The sequence below is a fragment of the Tachypleus tridentatus genome, chromosome 7, assembly GCF_004210375.1.
Source record: "Tachypleus tridentatus isolate NWPU-2018 chromosome 7, ASM421037v1, whole genome shotgun sequence".
Classification (NCBI taxonomy): Eukaryota; Metazoa; Arthropoda; class Merostomata; order Xiphosura; family Limulidae; genus Tachypleus; species Tachypleus tridentatus.
In genome coordinates, this window is record NC_134831.1 from 48,707,556 (window position 1) to 48,731,605 (window position 24,050).

General features: G+C 35.0%; 1 protein-coding gene across 1 annotated transcript in view; it reads left to right on the forward strand.

Moving 5' to 3' along the window:
• Nucleotides 1–24,050, forward strand: part of LOC143255608 (bromodomain-containing protein 7-like) — a 102,016-nt gene that overhangs the window by 25,912 nt on the left and 52,054 nt on the right. Inside the window, exon 4 of the mRNA XM_076511496.1 lies at nucleotides 1,367–1,511. Within this exon, the coding sequence (XP_076367611.1) occupies nucleotides 1,367–1,511 (145 nt within the window). The remainder of the gene's footprint in view (nucleotides 1–1,366; nucleotides 1,512–24,050) is intronic.

The following is a 24,050-nucleotide window of genomic DNA, read 5'->3' on the forward strand; positions in this document are numbered from 1 at the left end:
CTCACATGTTGTCCTTCCTTCTTCAAGTGGAGTATGGGAGTCCTAGCCACTTTCCACTTCTAAGCCACTGGGGTCATAGACCACAGAGGGTTCTTCCTGAATGGGTTCCACGTAGATGGGTATAACCACTCAGTTGAGAGTAGGGTGTTGTTGTTCTGCTAATATGAACAACAATAAAAAAATTAAAAATGAAGATGTATCTCCACTGCTGTTGTATGGATATATTAGGTGTTCTTATTCCACCCTTCTGGGATATCAGTTTCCTGCAGAGGAGGTGATGGATTAGGTGAACCAGTCTTCACATACAGTTACACTTTATCAATTCCTGGAATTGAGTTGTCACATGCAGTTCACCCTTTTGATTAGGTATCCTCTCCCTTGTGGGATGTTGGTTTTCTTGCAAAGGAGGTTTGGAAGCTAATCCATTTAAGTCTTTTCGTGAGTAAAAATATCCTGGAATCGGTGTGGACCTTAATCCCAAGTTCTTGGGTCAGAGGTGAATTGGGAATAGTCCTCATCCTAGCCTTGCAGGATATTGGTTCTCCATAGAGGAGGTATTTGATACTTTTCTGTGCCACATACAATCCAATATGCCCTTTCCACATCACACCTCACATTTTCCACCCTTATGCTTCCTGAAGTATACACAAGAATGAAGAGTATATCTGGTTCAGAAGTGATACAATACCTTCCACTTGTCCCTCATGACCAGATATATCCCTTGGATGCCTTTGGGAGTATCTCTGTTTTTTCCTTGCCACAGTCCCTCCTCCATTTGAATGTGGAATTACAGATCTTGTGAAAGCAGGGAAGTACTGTATCAGAAGTTATAATTTTCCTATGCAGAAAATGTATTTTTGATAGGTACTTACCCTCACTTTGAAGTTTTATAGAATAGGCAGGAAGTGGCAGTAGTGGGGAAGAGGGAACCATATGCGTCATATGAGCATGGCATGCTCCTGTTGGATAACAAGTGATGTGTAATGATTTGTGTGGGAGACATATTGGAATTCTCCAATTCCTGTGGGGGGCTGTGTAAGGTAATGGCATGTGTTAGTAAAACATTCACAGTTCGAGGGTAGCATGGAACAAGGATAGCTCCTTTTGTAGGCAGAGGTATGTACCTATTGGAAATACATTTTTCGTTGAGGAAGATTATAACTTGACTGAAAACAATTGTCAGTGAAATGAGTGTTAGACATTAGGATCATTTTCACAATTATTAATACTAAAATAAGTACATATTTTGATATTTGTTTTAATGCAGCATATGTAAATTATAGAATCAATAGTGCAGTATTTAGAATAATGAAATTTTGAAGTTAATGATCCAGAATTGATGCAACCATGTTAAATTTTTATTTAGGAGAGATCCCAATCAGTTTTTTGCTTGGCCTGTGAGTGATGTTATAGCACCTGGTTACTCAAGCATCATTCAACATCCAATGGACTTTAGTACAATGAAGAAGAAAATTGACAATAAAGATTACATGTCTGTTATGGACTTTAAGGTAAAAGTGAATTTTTAGTATCTTTGTCTTCCTGTTATATTACTTCCATTGATGTAGGCTAAAAATTTATTGGACTTAACCCTAGAATGCTAGTTGAAGGTCATTATAACCCCATATAAGTTAAATCTGTATGCTAAATTAACCATTTTGGAATTCTAGGATTAAACACAAGGACATTGACATTTTAATAAATCTGCACTTTCCATTGCAGTATTACTAACTCTCAATGCATTCCACATACATTTTAGAGTTTCTGATTCCTACCCACACTAGCTGATTGATTGGCTGTTAACCTCTTGAATGTGGACAAACATAAAACTACAGGTTTCCCAGTCTGTGGTCTGCAGACTTTCTTCATCAGTCAATGAAAAAGTTGTGTAATCAGAGAAAAAGAATTGTTTCAAAGATTCCATTATGTGCCATGTAATTTGAGATATTAAAAACTTAAAAGGTATTTGTATGCATGGAATCTCAAGTGGAAAATATTTTAGAATTTTCTGATGCAGTTTTGGAATAAAAGCATTGTGATAAAATATAGTAAATTTCTGTTTATTTGTTTGTTTTTGCATGGTTCACCAAAATAAGTACAATTCATATTGTTTTTGGTTCAGATATGTTCAGAACCACTGCTGTAAGCTATTTGAATTGATAAGAAAAGCATAGAAGATAAGTAGGGTATTCTAATCAGCATATAAACAGTAGATCTTGTGCATTTTTTCATTTAGTGTAAGAGTTAAACCAATGGTATCTTGAAGACCATTGTTAACTGAGTAAACTTCCCATTGTGCATTATAATTTTTTACAAGTTATACTGATAAAAATGATGAGGAAGTACATATGAAATCTGAGAGTACTGTAATGTTGGTGTGATATTTTCCTACACTTGGATTTACAATAGTATTCAACTAAGGCCAACTAATTGGAGGTACAGAGAAGATTGGTGTATTCTGTCATTGGGGGAGTTAGTAAATATAATGCCAACTTCAATCTATTCAGTAATAATAAATTAATTCATTTTTTCCATGATGTTTTCTACACTATGTTTATATGTAACTAACATTAGTGGAAAAAATTGCTTTCACTAATTTAGGCCAAAAAAAATTACTACTTGTGTTCAACCCCAGGGACATAGATTTTTCAATAAGCGTATAATTTTCATTGTAACCATATTAGCTTTTAAAGCATTCTGCATAGGTATACATCATTGCATCTGGTAACGTATTTAAAAACAAATCTAATCTCTTTCTACATGGGGTTTCAGGACATATTCACTAGAAGTTGCTAACACTAACTGCTGGCCCGGCATGGCCAAGCGTGTTAAGTATGCAACTCGTAATCTGAGGGTCACGAGTTTGCATCCCCGTCGCACCAAACATGCTTGCCTTTACAGCCATGGGGGCATTCTAATGTGATGGTCAATCCCACTATTCGTTGGTAAAAGAGTAGCCCAAGAGTTGGCAGTGATGACTAGCTGCCTTACCTCTAGTCTTACACTACTAAATTAGGGACGGCTAGCACAGATAGCCCTTGAGTAGCTTTGTGCGAAATTTAAAAAACAAACAAACACTAACTTCTAACTTCAGAACAGAAAAGCCACCATAAAAAAAAAGTTCAACCTGATGCCTTTGCCAGTTTGAAAAACAAAAAATGGGTTTCATATTCAAAACACTAAGCAAATATACTTGCAAGCAGTGGAAACCAAAAATTAATAAAAGAAGTGAAAATAAATTTATGTATGATGTGGTATATTTCATAGAAATGGTAGTAATAAAAGCTAATAATAATAATCCTAAATAATTTGTTTGTTCAGTTAGGAAGCCAAGAGTATTTCATATAGCATCTCTTGCAGGGAAGGCTTGTCTTAAAAAAAAGTAGCTACTCCAAAAATGCACTACTAAGAGCTAGAATCCCAAGCTGTTTGGGATAATGATATGAGAAACTTGGTTTGAGATGCAAGAGTGAAGTTTTCTTCTCTGACCATTTACTCATTGTTCCTCAATTCGAGAAAGATGAATTTATTAGTCTTTATTAGGTCCACCTCTCCCAGGCTGTGCTTATCCAAGGTATACATTCCTTCATATTTATATTTGTTGTGTCATTCCTTTGGTTTTCCCTCAGTGGTTATTCTTTCAATTTCATGTCCTTCCTTTGCAGTCTTAATATGACACCTTATGTTTTTTGCTGCAGCAGTTGTAAATCATGGTGCTGATACATGATAATCAGCAAGCAGCATTTGTATAAGGTACAATTCTAGCAGGCTGAGTGTCAGACATTAACCTGTTGCTTGACATTATTTAATTAGACCCCAGTCTTCCAATGAGATGGTGAAATTTAGTATTCTCTGCAGATAAAAACAACTAATCATCTAGAGCTGTAAGTTCCATTAAGCAGTTGGTAATTACTTTGAATATTTTAGTGTTCAAATCAAGAATATCTGCTTTGATATGGCTTCCTTTTTCTCTAGTTGTCTCTTTTACTTAACCATCTTTGGGAAATCATTGCTTCCAGCAGGGTAATATATATAGATGTGATGTTCTGAAGTTTTATTGATATTTGTACCTGTGTTCCCTCAATACAATCTTTGCAACAAATATTTTATAATCAGCTCTCCTGTTGTTTTCAAATACATTAACCTTCTCAATATGGGTAGGCCAAAGTGTGTATGCATCCTTTTGCAGATGTGCATTTAAAGTTTAACTAACCATTTGGTGATTAGTAGGTTCATGAGATGTAGCTCATATCGAGAATATTACAAGTTCAACGATACATACGTTAACTCTGAGCTTTCTTAATGTATTGTTAGGAAAATTGGTAAGATAGTGTTGAAGATTGAATATTTTGTACACAAAAAAGGGTTATTTTAATTAATTATTTCTACTAAATATTTGTTATCTATTTTAGTTATTTGCACTTAGACTCTGAATAGTTTGAGTGCAAGGTGATTTTCATGTTTAGTAGAAAAATACTTTATTTTCCTTAGTTTTCAGATGTCACATATATAATCTCATGAACCTTCTAAGTAAATATCATTTGTTTTGTTTTAGGTAAATTCTTATATTTATTTCTTATTTTCCTTGCCATATTGCTCACTATAACTACTACCATTAGTGTGAAATAAAATTAAATCTTAAAGATTAAGAAAGGGAAAACGTTTTCATAGAATAATCTTAAAAGATTTTATTTTGGTCATATCCATAATTGTGCACATCTTTACCTTTTCACTTATAGTTGGCTTTTGATGTTTTATTTTCCTTTTAACGTTTATCATTACTCTTAATCACACGTAAATGGGCATCTGAGGGCAAATTACAGTATCATTGACAGATATACTGTCTTTAAGAGAAGTGTTCTTATATTCATGTACTATAGTAGGTAGACTTTAGGTTCTAGTAAAAAGATTATTAAATCTTTTAAATATTCATTCTAAAATTAAATAACATAGAATTAAAGTAAAGTTGAAAACTTTAAGATCAATGGAAATATTTTGAAACCTAACATGAATATTATATTGCACTTACATTAGCAATTAATGATTCCAATTAATGTTTTGATATTTTATGAAAATACATAATTAAAAATTGTTTTCTATGACTGAAATACTTTTATTGTTTACTAAATGCTGGCCAATTTGTGTGAAGGTAAACTTAATACATTTGAAGTTATAGTATGGATGCTTTCTTGGTTACCATTTGATTACCTGATGGTTGCAAGGTTCATCAAAGTGGCCAAACCTGTATCGATGGGGATAAGCAAAAACAAACTCTAACTCGCTGAAAATTAAAGTTGCATAAACTTGTATAGGAAAAGTTGAGTTTTTAAATGTTATGAAAGTTTTTGTTACAAGAACAAACAGTACTTTAAATACAAAATAACATGATTGCACTTCACATGCTTAAACGCTGTCCACTGATCTTATTACAAAGGCATGGTAGCCTTTGGTCATTATTTGGTACAGTAACAGAAAAGCAAATTGTCTATCTTGAAAGGGCATGAGCTGTCTTTTTTTTGTAAGAAAATAGGTAATTGCCAATTAGTGAAACCATATCTCTTGTGCATGAGAGAAGGGAAAATTGAATTATGTACTTGAGAGAGAGAGTGCTTCCAAACTGAACTAATATAAAATACAAATATTTCAAAATATTTAATATTAAAGGGGGAGATTAATGTATTGTACTTGTCTTGTACCACATTAGTATCTATAATATTTTTCTGTGAGATTTTTGGGGTTGAAATTGCAGTCGAGAAAAGGTGTGCATCTGAAGAAGTTAACTAATCTGGTTAATAATAATAATGTGAAAATAAAATGTTGCCAGACTTGCATTGCTAAGCCATTTAAAATTTCTCACACAGAGGAGATAAATATTTTTTTAAGGTTTTATATATTCAGTTGAATAACCAAAAATCATGTAACTATACTCATACCTTAGAATTCCACTATAGTTTATTAAAGTTAGTAACTAAGCTGTATTTAAGTTTTTAAAAAATATGAAACTTTGAGCAGACTAAAGACGCAACCTACCTACCTTGAAATTTTGGTTCAAAAGTATGTGGTAGCTTTTTCACAGAAAATCATTAGGGGGACATTTTAAGTTGTCAGTTGGTTATTCACATCATATATTGAAGTAAGTGTTTATAAGGGGCCATTTCCAAAAATGGAGAAAAGTGATTGGAGCCACTGTGTTTGACTCTGTACTAAAGCCATATCTTGGCAAAATAAAAAGATATGAGGTTCTTGTTTTGTGTGATAACTTGTTAATATTGGTAATTTGAGTTCCAAGTTTGTGCAAAAGTATGAATTTAGTATTTTGACATTGCAAATGTTTAATTTTAAACAGTGCTGCCTTCAACCTATAATGTGACTCACTAAAATCTATGTTTAGTTTTTTTTTAATATTTACTCTTTAATTAAGAAATTAACTCGTATATAGTATTATAAGTTTGAATTATAATCTACAGTTTGATAACAAACTTATTGACAAATAAAGTAGTAGTTTAATAACATTTTCAATGCAACTCAATAAACAAGATGACATGGTTTTTGACCCATTTTGCACTATGAAAGGGTTTAAGCTCTTTGGTGAGGCTGGAATGAAAAGGCATAAATGCATTTTCAAAAATCCCATTAAGTTTATCAAATTTAAGTACTAATGGTCTTATGAATATTCTTGTTTGGAAAGAAATTCAATGTTTGATAGTTTTATATTTTTTTTATTGTAACAATATAAAATTTGTTTTGTTTTGTATTAATTTTTATAATGACAAGTTACAGTCTGCAGCTTGGACAATGATGTTTTATTACCCCTTGAAATGAAGAGGTTATATGCATTAATTCTGTCATAGCCAGTGAGCACCTTTCTGGTGTTGAATGCATATCTCCAGGTTAAATTTCACAGTTTAAGTAAAAATATTTCTAACTATATTTCACCAGTGTCTCATTAAAACTATTTTGATATAGATAATTTGTCATTTTATGACATTTATTTAATGTTATTCACAAAGAAAAATGAAGAAAATGTTAAAATTTTCATTCCTGTTCAGGACTTTTTTTTTAAAATAGAGGTTTTACCTGTAAACAGTATCTCATTTGAGGTGTGGAAAATAGGTAAGACTAGAAAAGGATTCAGTGAATGACATTACCCACCATAATGCTCCAAGCTGGGAAAAAAATATGTGGCCTGGCTAACTAAGAATGAATATTTGCTGTAAATTACAATTATTATTGGTGCTTTTAATGCAGCTACCAGTTTGGCCACCAATTTTGATTTCATTTCCTTAAATTGCATGCTCAAGTTTTTTGGTTTTGATTAAATATGACTTGTCAGTACTCACCACCAAGTAAGAAAGTGACACTCTTTAGTAACCTACATTAGCTGTATGATTGTAACCTTATTATTTAGAACAAACATTTGCTTTACAGAACCAACCAGTCTTTAAAATATATGGTAGTAGTTGCCCTCTCTAAAACAGTGTTAATAGCTTTCATCATAGTAATGCCATGAAAGTTAGATTAACATTTTTTGTCATCATAGTTACAGCTGTATTAAGCATCATTATTTATGTTAATTATTCAAGCTAATGTCATGTAATGCTAAATGCTCTTTAAATAGGAGTTTCAAACAGTTTAGTAAATTAATGTTGAAAGTTGGCAGTGAATAATCAATATCTGTCCACCTTTTTGATTCCTTTGAAAACATGAGCAAGAAACTGCTAATCTAGTTTGCTTGACCTAACCAATACTTGTGTATCTGCATATCCTTTAATCTTATAATTTTGCTGCTCTGTATCAGCCATTCTTAATCCAAATGAAAAAAACTAAAAATTGTTCATTTTTACTCTTCAGTGAACCTGCAGTAAAAATGTTAATAGCTTGTGTCTGCATGAGCATATGCAAAAATTTTTCCCTCAAATTGGGTATTCTTTTCACTAACTTTGTAGATGTGGCTTATATTTATACCAAATGATATATCAGCATAACATATTTGAAAAAAAAATCCATAAAAGTTAAGTATGTATTTTATCAAATAATTTCCATACTTTTTAATGCAAAGAAGTTTTTTTAAAAAAAGAAATCAAAATTGGAGATACTATATCCTAGGTATTTCTAAATGAATTACCTTGAAATTTTATAAATGAAGGAAAACTCCAGTAGATGCACATCCACTAAAAATATGTGACAGTTTGGATTACTGCAGTCTGAGATAGAGAAAGTGGAAAAATCATTCCTGTTTATAACAGTGTCATGCAGAAGGTTGTTTTGGATGCACGTAATGTTGATATATGTCTTGATATTAATCTATTTTTCTGTTAATATCAAAACATGTTGGAATTTTTTAAACTATCATCTCATGAGCATTTGTATTTCAAGTTTTTTTTTAATCATTATTTTCCATTTTTATCACTTTTGCTCCACCTTCTTATGATTTCATAGCATATCTTAACACATACTAATAAAGCTCAGCTTTGAATACAGCTACATACAAAGTTCAAATACCAATTGATAAAGCATGTTTAAGTTATTTGTCATTGTGGAGTGAAACTTAGTGGTTTAACACTTTCAGCGAGGTTGGCGACCACAGTCGACTTGAAGGCTGAGCACGGCAGGCAATCTTTGTCAACAAGATGTAAACAACATACCCTCATGGCTAATTGTCATAATCACACAGGCCAGTAGACCCACTTGAGGCTAGAACCACGTTTATTCATTGTTTACTTAGGATTCCCAGCAGGTTTTTAAACCGGAGGCCACATGATTTCTTTGTTTTCTACCCTGTATAGATCATACTGTTCATTGTTTTAGAAGATGCCTACCTTGCATATTCTGTTGATACTTGTGACGTTGTTACAATGTCGAAAGGTAAAACTTATACCACTAAAGAAGTAATCGATATTATTTTTAACGATGAAGAGAGTGACAAAGAATTTAAGCCAGATGATAATGAAAGCTTACTTTTAAAGGACGAGAGTGATAATGAAGACATTCGTGGCCTGGAATCTGTCCCTGCTTTAGGTAAGCACATGGTGTAGTTAGGGTCATATAACTTATTGCATGAACTGACTGACCAAGGCTAGTTCTTGTTGACAGATATATAATATACTGTGCAAACTGCAGGAGCAACAGTGAAAACTCGGTATCTCCAATACTATTCAGAGAGCAGATTATTCAAAATTTGCTGGAGGGATATGTCAGCAAAGCTAAATGAAAAGGAAGACCAAGTACTGATAAAGGTCAGCACTTGGTGGAAAGACATAGTATTGGACAATATGAAGATAAAAAACACAAACCTGATTGTACTGTTTGCAGCAATAGATACACAGCTGGATAGAAAAGAAAGCAGACTAATTATTTCTGCAAACAGTGCAATCTCCCCATGTGCTTTTTACCATGCCATGAGATATATCATAACCACAAAGACTGTCGACAGGCTGCTGCACAAATTGTATACAATTTATAACAAATTATTGTGCTTTACATGGTACTTCTTTGTTGTGTATCAGGGTGTCTTCCTTTATTCCTGTTATTCTTATGTATTGAATTTAACATATATAGTATTGGGTACAATCACTGAACATTTCAGGAACTTTTGTTGAGTTATTGCCGAGATATCGTGCTTTTAGTACTGATACCACAATTAGTTGAAGTATTAAAAATATATATTCAGCGCCATGCCAAACATTACAATTTTTTATTCAGTGCCAAAAGGGTTAAGAAATAATGTTTCATGGAAAAGTGACTAGACTGAGTTCTTGCAGAGAAGAGCAATAGAACCTAATTAGAAGTTTAGAAGACTTGTGAATAAACTGTAGAAGTTGGAATTTTTATGGAGTTTTATTAGCTTTTTTTTTTTGTTCCTGTGTGTTATCAGTTAAATTGTATTCTTAAAAATTGCTGCTTAATTCTCTGCACCACTAAGAGGTATTATCTTGTGCACAATTGCCATGAAGTTTACTATGCATGTCACCAGCTTTGAACAAGCTCTCACCTGTACAAGTGTCTGTGCATCAGCCTATGATGTAACCATTTTGATATTGTAGCCTTACATCAATATGAGGGTGAAGTGACCTTCAAGTATGGTAATCCCTGTGAGCACTAGCACATAATCACAGACTTATTTTTTCTTTGGCTTTGCCTTTATTCAGATATGTTTGTTTTCTGAATATTTTAAGCTTCCAGCTGTTTTAATTTTAATTGACTTCCATTCTCTTTAGTGCTATATTGCTTTAGTTCTTGTTATACTGTTTTTTTCATCCATGTGATCACTACTTTTTATTTTTACTTTAAGCAACTTTTAGTAACATATGCCAAATGAAATATATGGAACTATATTAAGACTGAAACATTCCTTTTTAGGCATTTTCTTTTGATGTTATGGGTAATTTAATTTCCACAGCCTTGTTGAGGTGTGATATAACATTTTGTATCAACAAGTTAACTGATGACATACTTCCATACGTATATCAGGGGATTTGTTCCATTCTATTTCTTTCTTTTCCATTTCAGATTCACTTGTCATTTTATTATTTCTTGTGAGCCTACCTCACCTATGGAATATTTAAGCTAGTTCAGCATCTTTGGCCTTTTATTTCTTACTCTTCTCACCCTGATGAGGAGAACAGGCATTTCCTTCTTTACTGTTTGCTAGTCTCAATAATCAGGTATATGATATTCTTTTTTCCTGTGTATTGTATGTCTCTTTGGGTATTTTACTTAGTGTGCCTCTGTATTTCTCAGCTCTGTTTTCTCTTTTCATCCTTGACTTCCTTATCTTTGATACCTCTGTTATAGTCTTGTCATGGTACTTTTATGATTGCCAATCTGATATATTTTTCTTTCTCCTTGAGATGCTTCATTCGTCTTTTTTTTTTCTTCCAGAAATCTTTTCCTTTTGTCTATTTTTACCTTGCTCCTTTATTTCTACTCTTTAACTCTTTACTGGGGAGCTTTATTATAACTTCCATAGTTTGATGGTGATGCCTATTCTTTATTTCTTTGCCACTTTGGTTTTCATTTCTTCCTTTCCTGTTTCTGTTTTACCTTGGTTACTTTGTTTTGGGATTTCATCAGTAGGATGAACATCCATATCTCTTATATCTAAGAACTTCATCATGCCCATTTACTGACAGAACTGGCCTTGATACCTTTCTCTTTGGAATTACAGACTAACACTGCTTGCTTGCAATATATTATTGTTTACTTGATTTTCTCAATTACTGCTTTATGGGTACTTCTGTTTGCCATCAATCCTCAGGGGTCAACTCAAGTTTCTGATTCTTTCCTACATGGCTAACTGTCATGACTATTAGCAGCAACTCTTCTTTGAAATTGATTTTGGGCTCTGGTTTTGTCAGTGCCCTTCACTCCCAGGTTACCATTCTCTGTTTTTCCTTTTCCAGTGCCCCTCAGTATGGATTCCTAAACATGATGAGGGGACCTCCTAGAGAAGTTTCTGTTCTTTCAGTTTACCTCCTCTGGGATCTAAACATCCATCCATGTGTTTGCCATGCTTAGCGACCTGTGAAGGGGAAGAGGGTATCCTGGTGGTTGAGTGGTCCAACTCTAACATACCACTTTGGTCTTGAATTCCTGTAGACGGACAGCTTTGGGGTGACCCTCCTAGGGTCAATCTGCTGGCCCACTTGGGCTAGGTTCAACCCAGTACCAGTGTTGGATGTTCTCAACAGGTGTTGTGGACATTGTATCTGATGCTGGTGTTTGGGTATAGTGCTCATGAAATCTTGGTGTTGCTGTAGTGTCCTTGTTTGGCACATGGTGCATCCTGTTGTAGGGCTCCATGGTGGATGGAGTCAGTGGGCAATAAAATATTCTTTATAATGGTTCCCCTAAATAAAAAAATTAAAACAGTGAAAAACAGTCTATAGGTAAACAACCACGTCTTAAAGATTCTGAGCAGCAATCTTCAACACCTGTAACACCTGTACCTCATTTTCTGATATTACATTCTTTTTCAGACAAACCTTTAGGGTGAATGTCTCCTTTTTTATTCAGAAGGGATTAGAGGAATTTGCTGGCTTTCCAAAATCAGTGAAAAAGCTTTGCTCTGGTGACATATTGGTGGAAACATCCACTTCTAAGCATAATGAACTCCTCTTGTATTCAAAGGTGATTGGGGATATACCCATTGAGGTTACTCCCCATGCTACTTTGAATTAATTATGAGGAGTTATTGTTTAGAGAGATTTGTAGAATATCCCTGAGTCAGAGATTCTCACTGGTTTCTCCACCCAAGGAGTTTCTTCAGTGAGGTATATCTCCACTCACAAAGATGGAATTATGATGCCAACCACTGTCCTCATTTCAACATTTAAATCACTGGTCTACCTGCCACCATCAAGACAGGTTATCTTAATTGCAAGGTTTGGCCACACGATCCAAACCTTCTCTGATGTTTTCAGTGTGAGCGATTCGGTCAGTCGAAGACACCATGTTGTGATTCCTTGACATGTGGTCATTGCAGTGTCAAGGACCATGATAGTGTGAAATGAATTCTCCTTGCATCAATTGCAATGGCTCTCACCCTTCTTACTTTCATTCTTGCCATAAGTGGTTGGAAGAAAAAGAGGTGCAGCAATTGAAGACAATTCAAAACATTACTTACCCTGAGGCTCAAAAGTTGACATCCACCACTTCATCTTGTATGTATGCTACTGCACTACAAGATGCGGTGCCATCTATCTCCTGCTTTTCTTGCTATTCTTCTGATTGTTTTTAACTGGATCTGGCAGGAGAATGCTTTTCCTAATGACGGGTGCTAGGCTATTATTATTCTACCTTTTTCTAAGCCTGGGAAGGATCCCAAGATTCTTTCAAACTTCCATCAAGTTGGTTTGACAAGCTGTCTCTGTAAGACCGTAGAGAAGATGGTCAATGTCTCATTTGGTTCTTCGAATCAAACAACCTCCTCTTGCCCACCCAGTGTGGGTTCCAATGACAACACTTCACTGTAGACCACCTGATTCAACTTGAAACATCAGTCTGAGAAGCCTTTCTCAAAACATCTAGTATTAATATTCTTTGACCTTGAGAAGGCTTATGATACTACATGGAAGTATGGCATTTTGTGAGACTTTCATTTATATGGTTATAAGGTCATTTGCTCATTTTATTAAAAAATTTTTAAGGGAGAGGCAATTCAAGTTTGTGTGGGTTTGACACTTTCCCGTTCTTTTCTACAAGAACTTAGAATCCTTCAGGGCTGTGTTTTGAGTGTCACACTTTTCAGTATAATGCCACCACTGAACAAGTCCCTCTTACTGTTGCAAATGGGTTGTATTGATGACTTTCACATCTCATGTTGGTTGTCGAACATGAGGTATATTGAGCGGCAGCTACAAACTGCCCTCAATCATTTACTGAAATGGACCACAGTAACCAGTTTTAGTTTCTGTCTCTCTCTAAAACCATTTGCATACACTTTTGCTAACAATGGGGTATTCATCTTGATCCTGAACTCTGTATCAGTGGTCTCTAAGTTTTGGGGCTTATCTTTGACTGTAAGCTGACCTTTATACCACACATCAAGCAGCTGTGAGTCAAGTGTACAAGAACACTGAACATCTTCCATATCGTCTATTTAACCATTTGATGCTCTATAGATATATCACACTCTTATTTGATCAAAACTAGACTATGGGTCACTGGTCTATAAATCTGCCAGGACCTTGGCCTCAAAAATGCTGGACCCCATTCATCATCAGGGACTTCAACTATGCACTGGGGCTTTCTGCACTTCCCCAGTCCATAGCTTATACACAGAGTATCATGAACCTCCTCTACACCTTTGCAGTTTGCAACTGTGTTGTTACTGTATGCTATGAAACTTCATTCCTTACCACAGAATTCCACCTGGGCTTGTTTTCCTTTTTTGGTAGGTCATGCTTTTTCAGAACAGATGATCTGCTATTGTTCTTTCTGGCTTTTGTATCCAGGTGCAGTTGTATAAATTGGGTTTGTCCTTGGATAACATTGTATCTACTGGTCAGTCCATCCAACCACAATTTATTACAATCCACAAATGTGATCTTTCTTTAAGTCATCTGAGAAAAGCAGATACTCCCAACTGGAATTATCATCTGGTATTTGCTGAAAATCTTTTGAAATATCTTTCCATTCCAAATTATATTGATATAAATCCATATAAGTAGGAATGTAAGGATGGTTCAAAATCAGGTTACTCTGTGGGCTCTTTCATGGATTGTTGTTGTTCAGTGTCTGCATACCAAATCCCCTCTATAGTTTCTGTGTTCACTGCTGAACTGTATGCCATTTCTCTTGCCCTGGATCATGTAGAAGCTAAGCAGTACTCAAATTTCACTATTTTTACTGAATCTTTTAGTTCTCTAATGGCCCTGAAATTGCTTCACGTTAATTCTCACCATGTTCTTGCTGATATTCAAAACTGACTGGCCCATTTCTCTTTAACATACACTTCTGTCCAGTTTTTCTGGATATCAGACCACATTGGTATTATTGGGAATGAGCTCACCAACACTGTAGCTAAGTCTGTATGCTCTGGCACTATCACTGCTGTGCCTGTTCCATACATGGACTATGGTCCTGTATTTAAGGCTCAGCTACTTGCCAGTTGGCAGTCAACTTGAAGTGAGTAACATGAAAACAAGCTTTTTACAATAAAACCCTTTATTGGACTTTGGCTGTCTTGCTTCTGTAAGGATTAGAAAGAGGAAGTTGTCCTAAATAGAGCATGCATTGGTCACAGATTTTAACTCATCTTTTTTTTTATCTGCAATTGATGCACCAATGTGTTGTTTGTGTGACACTCGGGTCACAGTAAGCCACATTGTACTGTCTTGCTGTCATTACAACTCCCAAAAATGACACCATTTTAAACATGTTTTGTCCCACAGTTTATCCATAACATTACCGTGTTATTGGCAATGGTGACACTGACCATCTTACAAATGTTTTTAGTTTTTTAAAGGCCATTAATTTTTTTAATGCTATTTACAAGTTAGACCTTTTTGTAATGATCTTCCCTTTTAAGAATTAAAGTACTAGTTTGATTTGAAATTAGAAATGGCTGTAATGTCAAATAACTTGAAACCAGGACTGGAAAGGCCAACTTCAAGTGATTAATGCTGATGTTTTAACTTACCCATTAGTCATCCTGGCAAGTTAGGATAATTAAAATTATAATACAGAAAGTTCTTTACAACTTGTATTACTGTAATTTTCTCTCTTACTGCTGTAAACTATATATAAAAATTGGATTTAATACTATTTATGTTTCAATTCAAATATTAAACTTTTTTGTTTTACCTTGATTCCTTTTTACAAATTTTAATAATTTTACTTTAATTTCAACTTTTTACCTGATGTATGATGTTGATAGTCTAGTTGTTTTGTGCCATAAAATGCCATATTTACCAAAGAACCTTTTCTAGCACTCTTAAGGTTTTACGTTCCTTGTCTTTCTCTCTCATTTTACTTACTCCATCTTTTCTTTTTTTTTTTTCTTTTCAGTCATTTTCCCAGTGATCCTCTGTATCTTAAACATCTTTAGGATATGATATTGTCTTTGTCTCTAAGAGAAGCTATAGCACCTCTTTCTCACTCCACTTAAAAAGTTTATTCTTGTCATGTTGTCATCTCCATGAAATTGGGGATTTTGTATACTATCATTAATTTATCCCTGAATCACTATCTTCTTTTTCCTTGGTGCTGGATGGATTACTTTCTCAGTTTATGTTAAACTATCTTTCCCAGGCTGTGTTTAGTTAAGGATGTTTCAAATGCATTTTTTTGACATTTGTCCTGGTTTTATGAATTACTTGATTTGTCTTCAGTTTTCTTGTCTTTTAATTCTGTGCCCTTTCAGTCTGTCTATGATCCCTTATATTTTTATCCTGATCATGCATTTATTTGCTCAGCACTTGCATCTTCTGGGTTTCATTTCTATTATCATGTGGTTATCTGGCTCCATCTCAATAGGAATTGACAATTACTGTTTTTGTTTTTCTTCTGGAGGCTTCTTGCTTATACTGGCTAGTTTAGCTTTCCAAATTAATATATTTTGACTCCCACTCAGTTTATTGTCCACCTGGGGTTTTCTTTAATATCTTAATTGGAGTATTTATGCCATAGAGGTTTTGGTATTCAAATGTTCTTTCTTGCTTTCTTAAAGCTCTGATTCCTCTTAGTTGTGCAAACATGCATCCTCTCAAATGGGCTCTAATGGATCATTGGAATATGCCTTGTATTCTCTGATCTTTCCTTTTGTACCTACTATTATGGTGAATTAGTTGATCCAACACATCCTGTGGTATGTTGCTTTCATCCTTGACTCAATTGGCATTTTTAAATTTTCTTCTCACAGAGAAGTATTCTTTGTATGTCAGCATTCTATAGATTATTGCAAGTTACTGAGCTTTTTCTCTTTTTCTGTTGCAGTCATCAAGTTTTATTGTGCTGATCTACTCAAACAACTCTACAGCTATTATTTCACTCAACCTCCAGGCGAGCACCCACTTTTGGTACTCAATTTTTTTTACTCTGCATTTTGTTTCTTAAGCCTACAGTCTATATATGCATCTTATGACGTCCCTGAAAATTGTACCTTGTAACTGATTGCTTCTCTGTTTAGTGGGATCAATCAGTTGGAGTGTTTTTTACATCCTTTTATCTTTATTGGATTTGTTTCCATTACAGAACCCCTCAGATTGATGCTTTTGTGACTCTCACTTTAAAGATCTATCTATTTGACCTTGATTGCTCATTTCATATTACAGTGTATCTTTCTTTTGATTTTATGAGTGCAATTTGTCTTATTCTTTGTATGACTTGTGGGATTTTGTTATAGAATAACCTGTTTTCTCTTGCAAACTGTTCAGCCCTCTACTCTCACTCTCTATCAATATATGTAAGTTTTTTTTACTGCCACTGGTTCCTCTGCCACTATCTTGAGCCATGTTATGTTACTTCTCTACATCTTCCTTTCTTACCTGGTTTTTAAATGTGGACTTTTCTATTTTTTTCATTTCATGTTACCATAGTGCATTATTTACAACTTTTTACCTATTGCCAGGCAGTAATTGCTTTCTTTTGGACCACCCTGATGTTTTGGTCCAAGCCCTTTACAAGGCTTTTGTGTTGTTGGCCTTCTGATTTTCAGAGCATATATTTCTGAAGGTGTATTTTCAGCTTCTCTTTGCTTATGATTGTTATGATTCAGATATTCATGCCTTATATGCCTCACTTAATCTCTATTATAGGGACAGGTTGATAATTTTTTCAGTCCACTCCTTTCTTTTGAAGGCTTGGGCTGCCCAAGAGGGACATTGGATTTTTGTACCATCTTTCTTTCCTGTACTTCATCATTGTACATTTGTTCTAATCCTAATCATCTTTGGTGTACTGTATGGGTTGTTTCCTATTGTCTTGGTCATAATTCCATTTTATTGACGCCAACTGCTTCAGCATATTTTTACAGTGGTGGACCTCCTCCTCGTGTAAAGTGCTTACTTTTAGTGATTTTCACATGCCCATACCACCTCAGTCCTAATTTGTTACCAATGTTACAAACTTTCACCTTTAGTATAGTTTCTGTATTTGGTTTGTGACCTCTAAGTAGCATGTAATGCATTTAAACTATTTCATTTCTGTTACATCCAACATCTTTAGATGATACTCTTCACTATCCAAATTTTTGCACCAAATAGATTTTGTACAAAAGAATCTTGAACTTCATTGGCAATCACATAAAATATAGCATTATTTTGGTCCCTTGCCACATCTGCTTGAACTTTGTAACCTGGCCAGTGTCTCTGTTCAGCTTGCCATTCTCCTCTTACCCAACCTCCCATATACTTGAAACTCTTAACTTACTTGAGCATGTCATCTTTTAACCTCTGTATTTAGCTCAGTTGAATTTAATGCTGATGATGCTACCATCATTTCTGTTTTTAATCTGTTCATCTTCATTCCATGTTTGCTCAGTGTTTTGTTTCCAACTAAACAAAATTTTCTTCTTAGCTGTAACTATATCATTCTTCAACTTACACAATTTGTCCAGTGCCTCTTTCCTAACATTACTCAGCATCTTCCTTCTTTTTTTGCTTTTGCATACTCCTCATTACTTCCCTGTGATAAGACTTCCCATAATGTTAAAAAAAATACGCTAGAGATTCCCAGAAATTTGAAAGATTGAAGTAAAAAAGATACTTTCATGAGATAAAACGCAACCATGGCTTTAGGAAAAGTAAAGAAATGACATATAATATCAAGGTAAAAATAGGAAAAATTGCTTAAAATTCAATGGAGCTGATTAGATTGGCGCTCTTTTTTTTCTTTCTATTCTTATCGGCCTCTGGACTTTCTAGTTGGCCAGAGCTGACAAAATCACACACATTTCATGTTCTGATATGCAAATATACACTGTTCAGTGATGAATATTATATATTTTAATTTGCATTGCTTGTAATTTCATCAGTAACAAATAAATCATTCTCGTATGTTAAGAACTCACTTCATTTTGTAGAAAGTATAAAACCGACTATGATAACCTAATAAGAAAAGATTATTCACTTCAGTGTATACAATTTGTTCATCAATATGCCAACCTCAGAAACACTATAAATATTCTATCAATAACTTAAATAATAGAACTCACTTATCGGACTTGACTGTCTATCTCCACAATTATAGAATACACAATTTTTTTTGTTTTTTTAACACATTTTGAACTTGTTGTATTATCAACAACAAGAAGGTAAGGAATCACTCCTTACACCACTTTGTAGTAACCTCTAGGACATTTCAAAGAAATACTCTCACACCAGCTGCTTGAAGCCTTTTGATTTGGTTTAAATGTTTTAGAATATATATGTAATCTGGACACACTAGACAGGATTCTACAAATCATGAACTACCTGAACAAGCATCCTTCAGTGATAAATTCACAAGAGAAATGAAAGATATATTCACAGATGTGAAAGTTACCAAAATGAAATATTTAAGTAAAACTGCATTAACCTTAGAGTAATGGTATTAATCCATGTAATAATAGGAAGTTCATGAAAGTAGTGCCAGATCTTTGAATGGGTGACTTTGTAAGAATGGAATAAAGCAATTGGATACAATGTAATGTGCAAATGGACAAATATTTATTACCGTTTTTATTCGTTTATAAGACGGATTTGCTTATAAGACGGGTCCCAACTTCACCTGAGAGATTGTCGATATTCTGTTTAGACTCGTTTATAAGACGAAGGAAGGAAAGCAGGTAACGAGAGAAAAGTGAAAAAAATGGAAATTAATAGAAACCTAATTTTAGGTTTCGTATACGATATTTCGATTTCAGATTAGAAGGAGAAAAATAGAAGAGATAGAAAAGTGAAAATAAATGAATAAATCCAAACTCGGTGTTCAAGCGTTTAATGGAATTTCATCAACTATTTTATTTACTGTATGATAAATATTCATATTTAAAACACATAACAAAGAACAATCTAACGCACAAAACTTATCACAACATATTTCAGTATCAAAGTACGTTTATGCTAACTTTTAAACCACATTTCTTCAAAGTATTAAAAGAGTTTACGCAAACTGCACTTTAATAGAACACAGCAAATCAGTATGCAAGTTATGAAATTCAAAAGCCTTCAAATTATTCGTTGTCGCTAAATCCAAACAGTTCATAAAACTGCTCCTCGGACAATCCATCATCGTAGAGGTCACATTCCTCCGTGTTCTCCTCCTGCTCTACGTCATCTCTGCCGCCGATAAACTCACTGAAAAGTTCATCATCCTCACTGCCGTCAATGGAATTCGAAATTCCGCATTTGAGGAACGATCTGATAAACTGAGTGAACTAAATTTATTTTCTATGTCTGTAGACCTCGCCTATAAGACGGGCCCCCCAATTTGAGCCCGAAATCTCGAGGAAAAATCCTCGTCTTATAAGCGAGTAAACACGGTATATCACACATGAAACACACGTACATTGTAGGTTTACTTGTTTGTATAGAAAAGGGTTGATTGCTTGTCCTGAATTAGATGATTATTTCAACTGAAGAAGATGCATCATCTGTCCTCCTGTTCAAGTTTAATGTTCATTACATTGTAAGCTGTGTAAGATTTACTCTGCACAACTTGCAAAGACCATGTGACTGATCATTCTAGAGATATCACTTGATCTACTACTGAAGTACACTACTTTCTACATTCTTGCACAATGTGTAACATTACAGTTATGCCTTTAATGAGCAAAACAGGTGTGACCTGTATGGAATAACAAGGAAGAAAGTCAGATAGATATCAGTTTAACTTTCTTGATCATTTATTATGTGAAAGCTGCATATACTAAGAAGTAACTGATAAATTTAGGATACTGTATTAAAATAAAGTATAAATTCATGGTGTATTTATAAATCACACTAGGATACGTAACTTATATACCAGAAGCATTTACAAGAAACCTTTTGATACAGTTACTACCTTAATTATAAATCACCTCCATTCAGAGTAAAGTAGGTGCATCCTTGACTGCCTGGTTCAAGAATAATTGAAATTTGCCTTTATGAAGATGCCAAGAAAAGAAAGAGTAACTACAATATCTGTAGATAGTGGATACCCAAATCATTATATATGAAAGTAAAAATTGGAAAGAGCTAAGAAGAAGCAGGAATAACATTATAGTGAAACAGCCATATTTTTTCATATCAAAAGTCTCTCTGAAACTATTACAGATAGTATGCAAATAGTCAGAACAGCATTAAGATGCTGTAACTCAACATTATAACAGTTAGCTCCTGTCAAATCACCTAAAGAGCCCTTGAAGAGTAAAAATACATTTTATAACATCCTTTGTACATGTGTGCTCCAGTGCAATGAAGAAAGAAATACCAATGAAAGATAAATTTCAGAAACTTAGATGAACTAGATCAGGGGTTCCCAACCTTTTGGCACTCACGACCCCTTACCTAAAAGTTTGAAACCCATGTGACCCCCTACTTAGGGCTTACTATTAGCAGCTTAATTTTTATTTTATTTTCTGTTAAGGAGAGGGAAAGAAACATCTAAAAAAAATATTTAAAAATTCTGTAATTATTTATTAGCAAATTAAATCACATTGTTCCAACCTGAATTCACAAAAAAGAACATATATTTCTTAAAATAATATTAACATAGGTTTAAACAGCTATCCAACCCAGCTAGTGAGATGCCTGATGTTGCATTTCAGCAGCAAGCTTTGAAATTCGTGGCCGAGCATTTGTTAGAGCCAGTCTCATGTCATCTCCAACATCCAATCTGTTCCTATTCTTTGTTTTTATATTGACAAGAGTGGAAATTCCTGCCTCACACAAGTAGGTAGAAGCAAATGGAACAAGGACACATAAAGCTATCATTCTGACTTTGGAGTGTGACTGATACATAGTGCACCAGAACTGAGTCACGGATTTCACCTTGAAGAGATCACGAGCTGAAGAGTCATTCCTTAGATCCAGAAATTTATCTTGGATATCACCTGGGATGCTGGATACATCAAGTTCAGTACAAAATGGGTTTCACACCAGGGCCTCCTGTTCCTCATCCTTGAGGAACTGATCCAGTTAGATTTGAGACTCATCCGTCACTCCACAAAGTTTTTGAAACATAGCGATGCTTCCAAGATTGGTTTTCCAACGCCAGTTCTGCAGTTTGGAAACAAAGGCCCGAAGACTATCTTGAAAAAGGAGAACATGTGTTTCCCTTCCTTGAAGCTTCAAATTGAGTTTGTTCAGCTGGTCAAAAATGTCGGCTAGGTACGCAACCATTTTATTCCATGCTTCATCTTCAAAGTGAGCTACAAGATCTTTCCTTTCTTGAGTCTCCAGGAATAGCTTTATTTCATCTTTCATTTCGAAGACACGATTAATAACGTTTTCTTTCGACAACCAACGTACTGCTGTGTAGAAGAGAAGGACTTCGTGGTCAGCATTTATGTCTTTGCATAGTTCTTTGAATAGGCGAGTGTTGAGTGCTTGAGTCTTCAGATAATTTACAATTTTGATTACAGATTCAAGCACTTCCTGCAGAGAGGCAGGGAGAGTCTTACTGGCGAGAGCATATCGGTGAATCATGCAGTGGATGCCCTTGGCTTGAGGTGCTAGCTTCTTCACTCTCGACTGGAATCCTGATTTCGATCCCAGCATAGCCGGTGCCCCATCCGTACAAACCCCACACACGTTTTCCCATTGAAGATCTTCGTCTTGAAAAAAGTTGAAACTTTTTCCATGACATCATCAGCTTTTGTTGTGGTTTCAAGTGCACTGCAGAATAAGAATTCGTCTTTGATGTCACCTGAATTAATGTATCTCACGAAGACAAGGAACTGAGAACATGAACTTACATCTGTTGACTTGTCGAGCTGAAAGGAGAACAAAGGAGAACCCTTGATTTCAGTCAAAACCTGTTCCTTCACATCCATAGACATTTTAGAAATGAGCCTCTGTATAGTATTATTTGACAGGGATACTTGCTGCATCTTCTTTGCACTGGCTTCTCCAAGAATAAGATTTACTGCTTTCATCATGCAGGGTTTAAGAAGTTTCTTCAATTGTGTGAGGCTCTTTGCTTAGCAATTTCGAATGCAATCTCATATAAAGCTTCCACTACGGCTGCACTCTGCTGCTGAAACGACCCACTTCTATTGATTCCTTGGCTTTTAAGACATCGTTCATGCCATTTGAAGAAATCCAAACCCTTCTTTGCGTGTTCTGGATGTTTCAAAACACACTGTGGTTTCTCGATGCCGTCATTGGCGAGCACAGTGGTAAAGCCAATGTTGAGGTAGCATTCTGATTATCTGTGCTGTTTAGCCATGGACATAACTCACCTCTACTGCTTGCTTATCTCCTTGTTAAAATAAAATAAAATGTTGAATAATGAACGCTTTGGCAACTGTAGATCTTACACTGACTACTTGTGGGGGGTGCAGGTAGAGTAATGATGGGGTAAATATTGGGAGGGAAGGGAGCGTGGCCAGTCACGCAATTCGTCATTCACCAATCAGCAACGGACATGTGACTCACGTGTCGAGAGTGAGCACACACACACACACTTAATCACAGCTAAACAGACACGCGCATACGTATATGCGCGTGCACTCACATACTCACTACTCACTAGTACACGCATACATACAGTTGCAGACACATACACATTCACACAGGCACATTCACTCACAGGCATGCATACATACACCCATAATATCACCTAATGACATTGAACTAACGTAGCTCACGTTTTGCTTTGCACTTAAACAAAAAGAATGTAAGAGCATGAAAATGTAATTGATGAAATAAAATTAATGTTATCCCAAGCTACTTCTAACAAGGCTTTGTGACTCCCCTGCCAAGGCTTCGCGACAGGTTGGGAAACTCTGTACTAGATCATGTATTATAATTTATAATTTAATACCAGTAGCTCTTAATGCTAGAGAAGAAGATTATTCAATTGGATATGAAACACACACACGGGAAAGAAAGTGAGCCATATACACCTTCCTAACTGATAACACACCCAGCTACCATAGCATGAAAGTCAACAAGCCTGGATAACTTCATGAAAATATGTATGTAAAATAGTTGATTAAAATCTCAATACTGGAAATCCCAGATAAGTGACTAGCACATAGACACCTCTATCAAGAACACCTAAGGTTGAATTTCAGCCACTACCACCACAGAAATAGTCCTTGGGTCTTCCCTGAAGACAGTAGCAATTAGCAGTCAAAACTTAACCTGTTCAGTGCTGTAGACAAGATAACTCGTCCAAGCTGATTGGTAACACAGTGCCACGAACAAGTAAATTCGTTCTCAATAAGACCTAACTTCAACACTAGATGTCAGCATCGTACATGCATTTGACCTACTTACAAATTGTTATACTTTCAATCCAAAATGGCGTCATGAAAAAAGTTACAAAATGAAAAAGCATTAGAGTTGTATTGTAGCAGCTGAAATACTTGGCAATCAACAGGTTAAGATAAAACTAGTTGGTAATTAACAAAGAAGTAACTA